Below are 17,775 nucleotides of genomic sequence, written 5' to 3' on the forward strand. Positions count from 1 at the left end.
AAGATATGAAAAAGAGCTGTAATTAAAGAGTAGTGAAAGGAAAGTTTTTGTTTGATTGCTTTATTTTTAATTTAATTTTCTTTAATTAGCTAGGAGTAGGAGGGAAGGGAGAGTCTGTAGAGGAGGTAGAAGTAACGAGACAAGTTCCTCCCATAATAGATAAGATGCCCACTACCCTAGCAATGAAAGATAGCCTAAGAGTTAATTCTGATCAACCTAAGGGGGGGAAGATATATGCCTTTATATAATATTATTAATAAAATAGCGGCAGGGTAAAAAAAAAAAAAAACCTGTCCCAGATTACCTGAAACCTCGTGATCAGAGGCAGCTGATTGTTAAGAAAGAGGAAAAAAAAAAAAACCTCAGGACTAGACAAGGATAGCTGAAATAGACAGTTAAGCAAATCTACTATCCACTGTATATTCTAGGGGTAGCTAAAGGAGGAAGGGAAGTTGAGCAGAGATATTCGTAGTGAGAGTCCAACTCTGAGTCAGAATTCTTCCCCAAAATAATTCCCAAATGTGTATCAGTGAATTCAAAAAAGCACACTGTTTGGTAGTGTGGAGGATGGGGCCTGTGGCTTTGGAAGCTGTAGGATTAAGGAAGAAAGGATGACAAGAATGAGAAAAAAAAAAGAAGAAAGAGAGAGAGAGAGAACAAATGAAAAAGATAAGAAAAAGAACAGTCATAAAAGAGCGGTGAAAGCAAAAAGTTTTTTTTAATTTATTTTTAATTATTTAATTAGCTATGTGGGGTGAGGTGGGGGGGTTGGCTACTTAGAAATAAAAAAGGCCAGAGGTTTCAGAAGGGTATAGACTTAGAATGAATGATACTCCCTGGTCAGACAGGAATTTTGGTAAAGAAATAGGCTCAGGAGGGGAGCCTACTAGGAGCTAGCCCCCAGGGACTGGTTATGGGGGGAGAGGTGGAGAAGTTGTGCTTAATAATTTAAAAGAAAGAAAAAAATTTTCCCCTTTTTTTCTACTCTTTTTTAACCCAAATTAAGTTATAGTCACCTCCTTGGTGTTACCACTAGGACCCCTTATTGCCTGGCCTACTAAAGGCAGAAAATCCTACTGTTTTCCAGAAGATGTGGTCAGAGCTCAAGCCACTAGCAGCTTCTCAGTCAGCCATCTTCCAGGAATCTGAAATCTTTTTTTTTAAAGACATGAAATTTTCTTTTTTTAAATATTTATTTATTTTCCCTTTTGTTGCCCTTGTTGTTTTTTATTGTTATTGTAGTTATTATTGCTGTTGTTATTGGTGTTATCAATGTTGGATAGGACAGAGAGACATGGAGAGAGATGGGGAAGACAGAGACGGGGAGAGAAAGATAGACACCTGCAGACCTGCTTCACCTCTTGTGAAGTGACTCCCCTGTAGGTGGAGAGTCAGGGGCTTGAACTGGGATCCTTATGCCAGTCTTTGTGCTTTGCGCCATGTGCCCTTAATCTGCTGCTCTACTGCCTGACTCCCAAGAATTTGGACTTTCTTTAAAATATAGCCATATGAGGGGGAGTTAGGAAGATGGCGGCCTGAGAAGTCGCTGACAGTGAGTGCTCTGATCGCATCATCGGCAACGGTAGGATTTTCTGCCTTTAGCAGGCCAGTCAATAAGGGGGGGCACCAAAGAAGTGATTACAGTTTAATTTGGGTTAAGAATTAGAGTACTAGCGGGGCTCCAGAATTCCCCAGCAGCGCCGAGCAAGGTGAGTGCACCGGGCATTGTCCTCCGCCCGCCCAAGAAGGTGGCTCCTCCGCCTGTTGCAGAGCGCGGCAGGGAGAGGACCCAGAGAGAGCACTTTAGCTTGGGGGCTTCCTCTTGGGAGAATCCAGGGTCCACCGCGACCCTGTGGGTGGATCCAAAGACTTCTTGAGTATAGCTCTCATTGGATCAAAGGACTTGGAGCTAGTTTTCATTTTTGAGAAATCCTCTTAAAAAGTCTGGAGGGGGGGGGTCTCCCGGAAGATGGCGGACGGAGAAGCGGCTAGCCTTTGAGCTCCGGACACATCTTGTGTAAACAATAGGATTTTCTGCCATTAGCAGGCCAGCCAATAAGGGGCCATAGCGGTCATACCAAGGAGGTGTCTATAACTTAATGTGGGTTAAGAATTAGAATAGGGGAAAAAATTCTTTTTTCTTCCTTTTAATTTTCAAGCATACATCCTTCCCGCCGCCCCCCCCCCCCATAAGCAGTGCCTGGGACCAGCTACTAGCAGGATACCCCATACCACCAAACAGGGTTTTTTTTTGTTTTGTTTTGTTTTTTAAATTCACTGATACACATTTGGGAAGTTCCTCGTACTGCTCTTTAATTACAACCCTTCTTCTTATCTTCTCCCTTTTCTCTCTCTTATCTCTCTCTATCTCTATTTTTTTTTATCTTGTCATACACTTCTTTCTTCTTTGCCTTTCTGATTTGTGAATTACTTTGGGGAAGAAATCTGACCCAGAGTGGACTCTCTATGTGTGTATCTCTGCTCTAGTTCCCTTTACACTCTTGTTACCCCTAGAATATACACTGGATAGTAGATTTGCATAACTGTCTATTCTTGCTATCCTCTCTTTCTTTTCTCTTTCTTCACTGGGATTTGGTTACTATTTTTCACGGACTGGAGAAATTGTTTGGCTAACTGGTAACAATTAAACTCCTTCAATACTTACTTCAGTTGCTACTGTAATTCCAGAGGTTGGTGAGTGCAATTGTCATAAAGGTATTTAGTACAGTGTTACTTGTACTCAAAACACAACAACTGAGGAACAACAGAGCATAAAAAAAAAGAGAGAGAAACACATAAATAAAAAAAATGGGTAGATTAAAAACAAATAAAACTGCTACCCCAATGAATGAAGACAAGAGCCCAGAAGAAACCACAAATCAGTCAGAAGTAACCATAGATAAGAAAAGTATGCAAGCAATAATAAACTTATTAATCACAGAAATGAAAACAACATTGGAGGAAAGGAATGGCAGTATTAGGGAAACAACAGTTGAGACCCCCAAGGAAAATACTGATTATCTTGAGACAATTAGAGAACTGAAAGCTGAAATAGCTGTAATGAAGAAAGAAGCTGAGGCAAGGGAAAGCAGACTAACAGAAGCAGAAAACAGAATTAGTCAGACAGAGGATGAGTTAGAGAAAACTAAGAAAGAGGTGAAAGAGCTTAAAAAGAGATTGAGAGACACTGAAAACAACAACAGAGACATATGGGATGATCTCAAAAGAAGTAACATTCGTATAATTGGCCTGCCAGAGGAAGAAAGAGAGGAAGGGGAAGCAAACATTCTAGAGGAAATAATAGAAGAAAACTTCCCAGACCTGAATAACAGAAAGGATATCAAGGTGCAAGAGGCCCAGAGAGTACCAAACAGAATCAACCCAGACCTGAAAACACCAAGACACATCATAGTCACAATGAGAAGAAGTAAGGATAAAGAAAGGATCCTAAAGGCTGCAAGAGAGAAACAAAAAGTCACATACAGGGGAAAACCCATAAGACTTTCTGCAGATTTCTCAACTCAAACTCTAAAGCCAGAAGGGAGTGGCAAGATATCTATCGAGCCCTGAATGAAAAAGGGTTTCAACCAAGGATAATATATCCTGCTAGACTTTCATTCAAGCTAGATGGAGGGATCAAAACCTTCTTAGACAAACAACAGTTAAAGGAGGCAACTATCACCAAGCCGGCCCTGAAAGAGGTACTAAAAGACCTCTTATAAACAAGAACATCACTATAATACTTGCAATATGTCAGAGTAAACAAATTGTTTTTTAGAACAATGGCACTACAATACATTAAATCCATAATATCAATAAATGTCAATGGCTTAAACTCACCCATCAAAAGGCACAGGGTGGGGGGATGGATCAGAAAACATAACCCAACCATTTGCTGCTTGCAAGAATCCCATCTGTCACAACAAGATAAACACAGACTTAAAGTGAAAGGATGGAAAACTATCATACAGGCTAACGGTCCACAAAAAAGGGCAGGAACAGCCATTCTCATCTCAGACACGATAGATTTTAAATTAAATAAAGTAATAAAAGATAGGCAAGGACATTACATAATGATTAGAGGATCAATCAACCAAGAAGACTTAACAATTATTAACATCTATGCACCCAACGAGGGACCATCTAAATACATTAAGCATCTACTGAAAGAATTTCAAAAATACATCAATAGTAATACAATAATAGTGGGAGACTTCAATACCCCACTCTCACACTTAGACAGATCAACAAAGCAGAGAACCAATAAAGATACAAAAGAATTGAATGAAGAGATTGACAGACTAGACCTCATGGACATTTTCAGACTCCTCCACCCCAAAAAACTGGAATACACCTTCTTTTCAAATCCACACAACACATACTCAAGGATAGACCACATGTTAGGCCACAAAGACAGCATCAATAAATTCAAGAGCATTGAAATCATCCCAAGTATCTTCTCAGACCACAGTGGAGTAAAACTAACTTTTAACAACAAACGGAAAATTATTAAAAGACATAGAATTTGGAAACTAAACAACATGCTCCTTAAGAACCACTGGGTCAGAGACTCACTCAAACAGGAAATTCAAATGTTCCTGGAAACTAATGAAAATGAAGACACAACCTATCAAAATATTTGGGACACAGCGAAAGCAGTACTGAGAGGGAAACTTATAGCCATACAATCACATATTAAACACCAAGAAGAAGCCCAAATGAACGACCTTACTACACACCTCAAGGACTTAGAGGAAGAGGAACAAAGGAACCCTAAAGCAACCAGAAGGACAGAAATCACTAAAGTTAGAGCAGAAATAAACAACATCGAAAATAAAAGAACCATACAAAAGATCAATGAAGCCAAATGTTGGTTCTTTGAAAGATTAAACAAAATTGACAAACCCCTAGCCAGACTCACCAAACAAAAAAGAGAGAAGACTCAAATTAGTAGAATTGTAAACGATGCAGGAGATATCACAACTGACACCACAGAAATCCAGAGAATTCTGCGAAACTTCTATAAAGAACTATATGCCACCAAGCTAGAGAATCTGGACGAAATGGAACAATTCCTAGAAACCTATGCACTTCCAAAACTGAACCAAGAAGAACTACAAAATCTAAATGCACCAATCACAGACAAAGAAATTGAAACCGTTATTAAGAATCTCCCCAACAACAAAAGTCCTGGACCAGATGGCTTCACAAACGAATTCTACAAAACTTTCAGGAAACAGTTAATACCCATACTACCCATACTTGTTAAGCTATTCCATAAGATTGAAGAAACAGGAATACTCCCTTCCACCTTTTATGAAGCCAACATCACCCTGATACCAAAAGCTGATAGGGACAGAACAAAAAAGGAAAACTACAGACCATTATCTCTGATGAACATAGATGCCAAAATATTAAACAAGATCTTGGCCAACCAGATACAGCAATACATCAAAATGACTGTTCATCATGACCAAGTGGGATTCATCCCAGGAATGCAAGGCTGGTTCAACATCCGTAAATCAATCAATGTCATTCATCACATCAACAAAAGCAAAGCCAAAAACCACATGATTATCTCAATAGATGCAGAGAAAGCCTTTGACAAAATCCAACACCCAATCATGCTCAAAACTCTACAAAAAATGGGAATAGATGGGAAATTCCTCAAGATAGTGGAGACTATATATAGCAAACCTACAGCCAACATCATACTCAATGGACAGAAGCTGAAAGCATTCCCCCTCAGATCGGGGACTAGACAGGGCTGTCCACTGTCTCTGTTACTCTTCAACATAGTATTGGAAGTTCTTGCCATAGCAATCAGGCAAGAGAAGGAAATCAAAGGGATACAGATTGGAAGGGAAGAAGTCAAGCTCTCACTATTTGCAGATGATATGATAGTATACATAGAAAGACCTAAAGAATCCAGTAGAAAATTACTGGAAGTTATTAGGCAATATAGCAAGGTATCAGGCTACAAAATCAATGTACAAAAATCAGTGGCATTTCTTTATGCAAACACTAAATCTGAAGAAGAAGACATTCAGAAATCACTCCCATTTACTGTTTCAGCAAAATCCATCAAATACCTAGGAATAAAGTTGACCAAAGAAGTGAAAGACTTGTATACTGAAAACTATGAGTCGCTACTCAAGGAGATAGAAACTGATACCAAGAAATGGAAAGATATCCCATGCTCATGGATTGGAAGAATAAATATCATCAAAATGAATATTCTCCCCAGAGCCATATACAAATTTAATGCAATACCCATCAAAGTTCCACCAGGCTACTTTAAGAGAATAGAACAAACAATACAATCATTTATCTGGAAATTGAAAACACCTAGAATTGCCAAAATCATCTTAAGAAAAAGAAACAGAAATGGAGGCATCACACTCCCAGACCTTAAACTATATTATAAAGCCATCATCATCAAAACAGCATGGTACAGGAACAAAAATAGGCACACAGACCAGTGGAACAGAATTGAAAGCCCAGAAGTAAATCCCAACACCTATGGGCATCTAATCTTTGATAACGGGGCCCAAAGTATTAAATGGAAAATGGAGGCTCTATTCAATAAATGGTGCTGGGAAAACTGGGTTGAAACATGCAGAAGAATGAAATTGAACCACTTTATCTCACCAGAAACAAAAATCAACTCCAAATGGATCAAAGACCTAGATGTCAGACCAGAAACAATCAAATACTTAGAGGAAAACATTGGTAAAACACTTTCCCACCTACACCTTAAGGACATCTTTGATGAATCAAACCCAATTGCAAGGAAGACCAAAGCAGAAACAAACCAATGGGACTACATCAAATTGAAAAGCTTCTGCACATCCAAAGAAACTGTTAAACAAACAGAGAGACCCCTCATAGAATGGGAGAAGATCTTCACATGCCAGACATCAGACAAGAAACTAATCACCAAAATATATAAAGAGCTCCGCAAACTTAGCACCAAAAAAGCAAATGACCCCATCCAAAAATGGGCAGAGGAAATGAACAAAACATTCACCACAGAGGATTCCAAAAGGCTAACAAACATATGAAAAACTGCTCTAGGTCACTGATTGTCAGAGAAATGCAAATTAAGACAACACTAAGATACCACCTCACTCCTGTAAGAATGGCATACATCAAAAAGGGCAGCAGCAACAAATGCTGGAGAGGATGTGGGGACAGAGGAACCCTTTTACATTGCTGGTGGGAATGTAAATTGGTACAGCCTCTGTGGAGAGCAGTCTGGAAAACTCTCAGAAGGCTAGACATGGACCTTCCATATGACCCAATAATTCCTCTCCTGGGGTTATACCCCAAGGACTCCATAACACCCAACCAAAAAGAGGTGTGTACGCCTATGTTCATAGCAGCACAATTCATAATAGCTAAAACCTGGAAGCAACCCAGGTGCCCAACACCAGATGAGTGGCTGAGAAAGCTGTGATATATATACACAATGGAATACTATGCAGCTATCAAGAACAATGAACCCACCTTCTCTGACCCATCTTGGACAGAGCTAGAAGGAATTATTTTAAGTGAACTAAGTCAGAAAGATAAAGATGAGTATGGGATGATCCCACTCATCAACAGAAGCTGACTTAGAAGATCTGAAAGGGAAACTAAAAGCAGGACCTGATCAAATTGTAAGTAGGGCACCAAAGTAAAAACCCAGTGGTGAGGGGTAGACATGTAGCTTCCTGGGCCAGTGGGGGGTGGGAGTGGGCGGGAGGGATGGGTCACAGTCCTTTGGTGGTGGGAATGGTGTTTATGTACACTCCTAGCAAAATGTAGACATATAAATCAGTAGTTAATTAATATGAGAGGGGGAAATCAGTTGTATGTCTCAAAGTTTCTCAAAACACAAACTGAATCTTTTTAATATATAGGCTATGTATTTGATATACGGACTCTCTCAAAAGCCTAGACCAAGTAGATTAGAAGCTTCCAATAGCACATCTATATACAAGATACTGGGTACTGTACAGCAAACCATAACAAAGGGACTTTTCAAAGTTAACCCAATTAACAAATAATGTGATGATAATATTAACTATTGATTGTCTTTTTGAACCCTAAGACAGCAGGAACCTCACATCTTCACTATAGAGCCCCTACTTCCCCCAGTCCTGGAACCCTTGGATAGGGCCCACTTTCCCGTATACATCTCCCAATCCAAACCAAATAATATTGCATCCGCCGATCACAACCTAACCAAAGCAACGATTGCCATCTCAACATGCTTCACCTCAGACTGTATCCAGAGACTTCACATGTGGAATGACAACCCTTCAGCTTCATTACTCGGGTGAGACCTTTCCTTTAATAGTACACTCTAATTTCATCTCAGGTAGTTCACTTTCTAACAAAGTCCCATAACCTAGATATACACCAGTTTCTGTGAGAGAGAGCTTATGTGCACACGTATCCATAAACTACTGCAAAATATATACCTGAAAGCAGGATTACACTAGAGTTTGCAATGAGTACCTCCCTAACACTTCCTCTCCACTTTTCCAAGCTTGGGATCCATGATTGCTCAACAAATTGTTTGGCTTCATATGTTAACTCTCTTTTCAATCACCAGGTTCCAGATGCCACCAGGATGCTGGCTAGGCTTCCCTGGATTGAAGACCCCACCAATGTGTCCTGGAGCTCAGCTTCCCCAGAGACACACCCTACTAGGGAAAGAGAGAGGCAGACTGGGGGTATGGACCGACCAGTCAACGCCCATGTTCAGCAGGGAAGCAACTACAGAAGCCAGACCTTTTACCTTCTGCAACCCTCAACGACCCTGGGTCCATGCTCCCAGAGGGATAGAGAATGGGAAAGCTACCATGGGAGGGAGTGGGTTATGGGGATTGGGTGGTGGGAATTGTGTGGAGTTGTACCCCTCCTACCTTATGCTTTTGTTCACTAATCCTTTCTTAAATAAAAAATTTAAAAAAAATATATAGCCATATGTCAGACAAGCTGCTCTTCCAATTTGGTCATATCACTTTCCAGCTAAGTAACTACAACAAACGTTCTTAAGGAATAAGTTGTAGAAACACATGACTGTTCTGTTATATTTGATATCAGTGTATTATGAGGATCTTGATACATCATAAAATCCTTCTAGTATCCAAGTTATAAATTAATTTCTGACGTTATTGGATTTCATATATAATTTATCAAGTAAGCAAAGTTTCTCCTTTCCTTCTCTGATATTTCTTTCAAAATTTAAGGAGCAGATACTAGACCTGATATTCTGAAATTTAGAAAATAAACATGTTTTTCTCTTCTCTCAGTTATTTAATGTAGATTTTCAGTTCATACTATTATAATTCTAGTCTCTTAGGTTGCTTTTGCAGTCAGAGTATTGTCTCTAATTTTTTGGCTAGTTTGGTTACTGTTTCTTAGATCATTTAATTTCCTTTAGGCATGCAGTGGACTTCATGGGCAGCTTTGAAATCATTTTTACTTCTTTTATGACTAGAGATCACAAAAAAACTCCAGCAAAATTCTTGCTCTGTGCCAGACATCCCACTAGCAAGTAAATAAAAAAGAATTATTTTCTCAGATACCCAATAGATGAAGGGTTTTTTGTTTGTTTGTTTTATTCCTCCAGGGCTATCACTGGGGCTGGGTGCCTGCACTATAAATCCTCTGCTCCTGGAGGCCATTTTTTCCATTTTGTTGCCCTTGATGTTGTGCTTGTTGTAGTTGTTATTGTTGTCATAGCTGTTGTTGTTGGGTAGGACAGAGAAAAGTTGAGAGGAGGGGAAGACAGAGAAGAGGAGAGAAAGAAAGACACCTGCCCACCTGCTTCACCACTTGCAAAGTGACCCCCTTCAGATGGGGGGCTGGGAGCTTGAACCATATGCAGGCCCTTGTGCTTTAAGCCATGTGCACTGAACCCACTGAGCCCCCTAGAATAGAGCTTTTAGGAAGAAGTATGCAGACTTCTGGACTTCTTTTTTGGATCTTAAGTGACAGTTAGGAATCTTGCCATCAAACTGTGAATATATTTAGCATTAATTACTTTAAATTAATTCACCCCTTCAAGAGGGACTCACATAAATGTCTTTGATATCTGTGCCCCTTCTCAGTAATTCTCCTCCGGGTCTTCCTGTAATTGCTCTTTTGCTATTTACCTTCTGAATAGTTTCAGGATCCTTAGCACACCTGGTTATTTCATCTCATGTTCCACCTCCATAATTTTATCTCATGGCAGATGAATAAATGAAACTCAAATTGGTCACAAAATAGCAGAACTTTATTTTCCTTGTCACTTTATAATTTTCATTAAACATATGTGTGCACACACATACAAGTTAAGGGTGTGGGGTCACTGTGAAAATACCTCCCCCTCCATTCTGGGTTCTTCAGGAACTGGACAAGTAATTCAGTCATTATACAGGTTAGAAAGGAGAAAATATTAATACATTGACAGGGAAGGAGAACAGTTAATGTAGATCCCTAGGCTATTGGGGAGGTAGCAGGATTTTATTTCAGAGGAAGTGTCTCCAGGGAATCCAAGGGGTGATGGGAGAGAGTTGGGAGTGACAGAATGGTAGACATAATTTACAATTAAAAGAAACAAAGGAGCTGTTAAAATTAATCTAATCTAGATAAAAGAATGACTTCTAGCATTTTTGATTTAAAATAATTTACATACTCAAGTATTTCTGAAAGCTGCTACCCAGGTGTCTATAGACCCTTCCCTGGTTAGCTTAGCTCTGGGTTCTTCCTCATGAAATTGGGATGAGATTTTCCAGACAGAAGACATAAATTATAAACAGTAAGTTTCTTAGATGGATAGATGAGAAAGCAGGATGAACAGTGAATGAGTCAGCTGCCCCTTAGGAACAGCAGCAGGCTCCAGCAAGTCAGGTGAGGTTTTCTAGGATTTGGAGATAGATTTCTTTGAAAATCTTCACCTCCAACTACCAGTGTTAACAGTTATCATAGACACATTACACAGGATGTGAAAAAAATGTATTCGGAGTTTAGGGATTTTTGGTTCTTCAAATTCCCCAAATGTAGTTTTCTTTGTCATATGTCTCAAGAAATCTTAGAAGAACAGATCTGATCTTCCTGGATTTTTTTTTTACCTGGATTTTTTTTCCATAGGCTCCCTGCTGCTGGCTTCCTGCTGCTGACTTCTCACAGTGAGGCCACCCTGATGTGGTCACCACTTTAGTGAGGGGCAGGACTAATGGAAAAGGCAAGATACCTTAAAGGACCATACACAGTACTTTAAAAAATTTTTTTAAGTTTTATTAGTGACTTAATATTGACTTATAAAATCAGAGGTATATTTCCACTCCATTCTCACCAATAGGGATCTGTGTCTCCATTCCCTCCATTGAAAACTGCAGTAGTTCTACCAAGGTCACAGACATGGGTTGACTATTATTTCTGTAACTGCTTATCTACATTTATATATATTTGCCCATACACAGTACTTATACTGCTGACTTTTAATGAAACTTCTCTTTATGTATTTAATATTAATTACCTGCCCTGGCCAGCAGGGCGTGAACAGGGGCTAGGAACCCAAGAATCTGTAATGAAAGGAACAGGAGACACAAGAAATGACAGCAAGACAGGATTCTGATCAAGCTGCAAAATTTTATTGTGTTCACAGGCATTATAAGGCTTTGGGGAAGGGGGAAGTGCTGGAGGAGGGGGGGGGGGGAGCAATCATCAGGGTGGAATGTTCCTTGCAACATACAATGGCCGAAATCATGTTTGTTACCACAACTATGTGGTGTGTCACTTGTTTTCTGATAAATGGCCTACCTGAGAGAAAATGGCCTGCCCGTGGGGGAAATGAAAACTTGTCTCGAGGGCTTCCATTGTTTCAAAGCTTATCAAGCAGAGAAATGGCTCCTGGCATCCCCTCCCTTCGTTACAATTTAACTGAGGCAGGAAATTGGGGGTGAGGGGTAGAGACCTTAACAGCAGTTTTGGTGGGCATTAACCAGACGGGGTAAAGTATTGACCCAATTCCTCCCGCGGGGTGAATGCAAAACCAGTCTTCCCGCATCTTATAAGGCTCTTGGTGTCTTTTTGGGGAGGGGAGGCAGAGCCACAGTTTCCAGGGTGCAGACAACTTCAAGGCAGAAGTTTTTTGTTGCTGACACCAACCTCCATGAAAATCAGGTTTTCTTCACTGGGGACTCAGAGGCGGACTATAAGGTCCTCCCCCTGCAGTGCTTTGCCTTGCACCCCTTACTGGTGTCCTTGCCCTGCCAAGGTTGGATGTCTCAATGCATAATTCTGAGTTTTATGCCATCCGAAAAGGAGGTCTGTCACCCTCAGGTTCAGCCAGGCCTCTGTCAGCCAAATCAAGTTTATGATAATGTATTTGTAAGGGCTTTGATGCCAAGGAGTCAATCTGCCGTTTTATAAAATCAGTAATCTTATTGAAAATAAAGGGTCCTAAGGTAATCATTAACAGAAGACTAATCAAGGGTCCCATAAGGGGCTCTGTAGTGACTCAAGACTATTTGTGGTGGAGTCTATAACCTGTTGTAATTTGTCAGAAAATTCATGGGAGGAATATATAGAGTGTCCTATCATGTCACCAGCAAGTCTAAGGGAAGCAGTCAGTGGATGTTATGTCCAGGGGAAGAAACACAGCACGTCTGGTCCTCTGGTGGTCGTCAGCACCAACTGATGAAATTTTTCTTCTTCATAGAGGGTCAGCTGTGGAACAAGCAAAACTAGGAGGCAAGGACCAGGTAGAGAAGAATTGACATGAAAATATAGGATGGTGTTGTACCAAAATACAGAGGAGGTGCATACACATTAGGTGAGGTTCCTTGAACATGAGGAATATTTTGAGAAAAGTGAGCAGTCAATAAACATGCAAAGATGAAGTCAGCAGTGGTAGGTCAGCAGAAAGAGAAGACTTGGATAGGCTGGTGCGGTTAGCTGGAGTATATACTGCCATGGCATCCTTTGTGGTAAGGACTTGCCAACAGGGACTCTGTGGATTTTGCAAGAGCAATAATGTCATCCACCGTAATAAAAGGAAAACAAACATGGACATCCAGTGTTGAAAAAGAGAAAAAAGGAATATGTCTCTGTGACTGGAAAAGTGGGTGGCTTTGTCAATGAGATACAGTAAATGAACAAATTGAATTTTTGTAAATATTAAAAAGGTTTAGTATAGTTACTTCATTGACACTTTAGCCAACTGAATACTGGGGGGTGCATTCCCCTTCTTTTTTTAATTGAGCTTAAGGGTTTTAGGTTTTCTTATTTGAGCTGTAGCCCACATAAATTTGGAAAAAATACCAACTGAGAAAAAAAAAGTTTTTGTTTACTAAACATGGGCAGGGGAATTACATCAATCTGCCAGAGAGCATTGGCTTTTATCAATGGAGATTAATCTTAAAAGTCTGAATAGCAAGATCTTAATTAAACAATGCAGGAGCCAGTAAAGTGCTCTCACTATGGCAGGTCAAGCGTTAAAATTTTAAGAGGCTTGTAAAAAAATGAGAAAAATTTTAGGATATGAGTGACTTTAGGAGTCATCACACACCCATAAATAAAAAAAGAAAAAAATGTTTAGTTTTAAATCTTACCATATGAGCAGTCAGTTCTTCATGTGCAGATGTACCTATAATTATTTACTTAGGGAGGGAACTTGTACCAAGTTAACTAATGATCTAATGGTTAGAATTGGCTTGAGTTTTATGATTTTAGAAGACTCTTTATTAAAATATACCAATGTGTTATAGAAAGTCAATACCTAATGTGTTGACATGATAAAATGTTTACCATTTTTTAGCATTATTTTAAACTGATTAGACAGTTTAAGCACACTAATATAACTTAGTTTACTAAGATCTTTACTCATCACAAGGCTATCATGAGTAAGCGTAGATATAAAACTCTTAATAGATTTTGCTCTTTAGAACTCTAATATGGCAACTTAAAAGGCTAAAATAAAACATCATATCTTAAATGTTTAAAATACTAATTATGTTAAATCAGGATTTGCCAAAACAAATCTTTTATCAGACCAGAAGCACCATGTATTACCTTAATTTATCAAGAATAAACCTCTGGCAGTGTCTTAAAACAAGCTCCTGTATTCCCCATCTGCTTAACTATCCTGCTTTTTACTTTACACTTAGCATAATTCTTTATGTCATTTTATCATCTACTTTCATAGCAGCTACTTTTATGTAAAGATTTATCATTATGTAAGTCATATCACATCATCCTCTTGTCTAAATCTTTCCAATAGGTTTTCATCAGTCTCAGAGTAAGAAAAACTCACTACTCCTGTCTTCTTTTTCTCTCTCTTTTAAGTCTTTCATTCCTTATTTGCTAATTCTACTTAATATGTTCTTGGTTCTACACACAACAATCTTTGTTTTTATCTCAGATGCCTTTCTGTTGATGTTCCTGTGGATTCACTAAGGGATTTGCTCCCTGAGTTGGCTACTGTCCCTTTCAGAAGGGTCTTCTCTGACCATTTCTAGTGTCAACCCTTCTTTCCTGACATTCCTACCCCTAGAACTCTAGCACCTAGTCAGTGAACAATACCTATTTGTTGAGTAAATGCATTTGATAATTCCTTAATGTTCACATGGGAACATTAACCCTTTAGTCTCATTTTAATTTCTTTTTTTAGTTCTGTTGTTGTTATTTGTGATCAATAGTAGGTTACAACATTGCAAGATTACAGGGTGTAATTCCACACCTTCCAAAGATAACTACCTATCCAATTTGTCCCAATTTGTGTGTGTTTGTGTGTGTGTGTTAGTAATGTTGTTACTGGCCCTGAGGTCCTGAGAATTAAATTAAAATAATTAACAATAGCACGCTATTTTTGTTAATTCATGCCTCCCATATATGTTAGGAGACATGTATCTTTATATATGTTTAGCGAAATTGAGCTTAAATGAGTAAGTACATAAATAATGTTGCACCATAAATCTCTTATAATTTAAAAAAAAACTCACCATTAGATCTTAAAAGTTTATTCTTGTTGCTGGGCTTACAATGAATACTTTGCTCTTTTTTTTATTATTATTGGGAAGTATTAATGGATTATAGTAAATACAGTTGTTCATACATGTGTAAAATTTCTCAATTTTATGCAAAATACTTTGATCCCCAACCTAGGTCCTCTTCCACTATGATGCACCAGGACCTGAAAGTCTGCCTTCCCCTTCTCCCCAGGTCCTTTACTTTGATGCAATACACCCAATCCAGCCCAAATTCTACTTTGTGTTTCCCCTTTCTGTTCTGATTTCTCCATTTCTATACATGAGTCAATGTTTTGCTCTTAATGCTACATAATATTTGATGTTATATATCTGACACATTTTACTTTTCCATTCCTCCACCTTGTTACAGACAGTAACACGGTGAGCAACCATGTTTGTGTTCTTAGAGATTCAAGGAAAATGTGCTTTCTTCAATATGCCCAGTATTGGAATTGGTGGACCCTAGGGCTACATTCCTGGGGTTTTTTTGTTTGTTTGTTTGTTTGTTTGTTTTTGCCTCCCTCCAGGGTTATCGATGGAACTTGGTGTCAGTACTATGAATCCACTGCTTCTGGTGGCCATTTTTTTCCCATTTTATTCACTAGGACAGAGAGAAATTGAGAGAGAAAGAGGGGAAAATAGGGAGGGAGAGAGAAAAATAAGACACCTGTAGACCTCCCAACTGCAGGTGTGGAGCTGGGGACTTGAACCAGTATCCTCATGCAGATCCTGTGTTTTGTCCTATGTGCACTTAATCCAGTGTGCCACCACTCGGCCCCCAAAACATTCCTGTAATACCCAGACTTTCTTGTGAATAACTGAAATCCTGTAACCCCCCCCCCTCTCTATTTCTGTAGAAACCAAGATGCTAAGCAGATGCACAGAGGGCAACCAGCCTAATCTAGGCTTCAGGATTCTTCTGGGTAGCACTTTCAACTTGAAATATCATTCCCAAGGGGCATTGAGGAAAAGACAGTGAAATATTGGCCCATATTCTGAAGTGGTTCAATAGAGCCTCTCATTTCCTACTATGGGACTTCTCTAAAGCAGGTTTTCCTTTTTTAAGTTTCTACTTTTTCTATTTTAATTGATTTTTTTTCTTGGTGTGATTAATGGTTTATAGTAAATTGAGTTGTTAGTACATGGGTAAAATTTATTTTTTATGTGAAACATTCTTACCCCATGCCTAGGTCCTCTCCCACCATCATGCATCAGGACATGAAAGCCCCCTAACCCCTGCAATATCCAACTTTCTTATTAGACTGGGTCACTCCAACCCTTCTGAAGGCCACCTATTTGACAAGAGGCTTACCTTTTCAAGGAAGGCTGGTCACAGTATAGGATCCTTCCATTTGGTGTCAATGATTTTTCTTTTTTATACTCATTGCAGTTATTTCAAAAATGTGGTTGCAGAGCCAGTGAAATAGCTCACTTGGATAATGCAGTTCTTTGCCTCATGTGCAGCCAAGGTTTGAGCCCAGCTCTCATTGTACTGAAGAAAACTTTAGTACTGTGTTTCTTTCATTCTGACTCTATCTCTCTATCTTTAAAAGAAGTAGTCATAGGGGCAGGCTGATGATGAATCCAGTTTTCCATACTCATGATGGGCAAAGACCTGAGTTTGAGCCCCATCTGCAGGAGAGGTCACTTTACAAGCAGTGAAGCAGGTCTGCCTCCCTCTTTCTCTTTCCCTTCACCTTTCAGTTTATCTCTGACCTATCAAAATAAAATTGAAAAAAAAAAAAAAGGAAGAAAGAAAGAAAGAAAAGAAAAATGGATGCTGGGAGAAGGTTGTGGATTCATAATGTGAGCATGGAGCCCCAGCACTATCTCTGGTGGTAATTTAAAAAGTGGTTGTAATATGCATATGTGCCCTAGTAAAAATACTTTTGCTGAATATTGGCTTTCAACCTCTTTCATGGTTGTATGATTCATGACTTTTAATCCACCTAAATTGCACTCATCCAAGCACAGGTCATAACAGAATGTTCAGGAATTTTGCTTTTTACTACTTGTTAGCATGGAAACATTGTAAGATTTATATTTCTCAGTGGAGGGCATGACAAATAGATTATGTCCTGGAATATGCGTATTCTTTTGTAACATTATCACTCAGGTTTACTTAGGAATAAATGCTCATTCATTTGGGTAGGTATATATTGATGTGTGTGTGTGTGTGTGTGTGTGTGTGTGTGTGTGTGTGTGTGTGTGTATGAGAGAGAGAGAGAGAAGAAGGAGGAGGAGAAGGAGGAGAAGGAGGAGGAGGAGACTGAGAGAGAGAGAGAGAGAGCCCTCTACATGAAGCACAGATCAAGTAACTTCCTTAAGGAAAAGTGCTCTTTCTTATTTGGGAACATTTTTTTTAATCCCATTATTCCTTTCTGATTCTGTGGTGTGAACAGGTGGTGAATACATATACCCCAGGAAAGAAGATTTGGCTTGAAGGTGTAGTGACAACATCAGCTGGAGGCACAAACAATCTATCAGATTCCTATGCTGCAGGATTCTTGTGAGTAACACTTGGAGTTTCACTCCAATAAGCCTTGAGCAAGGAAAACTAAAATGGTGGCACTGTTCATTGGTCAGTCCATTAGAAGGGGTTAGGGGCATGTTTCCTATTGAAATTTCTTCCCTTGTCAGTGACTGTTCACAGTTCAGTACACTGCACATACAATGCAAGTAACTTCTATAAATACTAATATGCTAGAAAATGCATTAGAACAAAGATAGTAGTGGTAATCATAGTTATATATTGTCTGTAATG

General features: G+C 39.2%; 1 protein-coding gene across 2 annotated transcripts in view; it reads left to right on the forward strand.

Moving 5' to 3' along the window:
- The window catches only part of HPSE2 (heparanase 2 (inactive)), a 707,067-nt gene that overhangs the window by 518,225 nt on the left and 171,067 nt on the right, over nt 1-17,775 (forward strand). For both annotated transcript variants that reach the window (XM_060171512.1, XM_060171513.1), the window contains one exon: nt 17,414-17,520. In XM_060171512.1, the coding sequence (XP_060027495.1) occupies nt 17,414-17,520 (107 nt within the window). The remainder of the gene's footprint in view (nt 1-17,413; nt 17,521-17,775) is intronic.

The sequence above is a fragment of the Erinaceus europaeus genome, chromosome 14 (genome assembly GCF_950295315.1).
Source record: "Erinaceus europaeus chromosome 14, mEriEur2.1, whole genome shotgun sequence".
In the NCBI taxonomy this organism is placed as follows: domain Eukaryota; kingdom Metazoa; phylum Chordata; class Mammalia; order Eulipotyphla; family Erinaceidae; genus Erinaceus; species Erinaceus europaeus.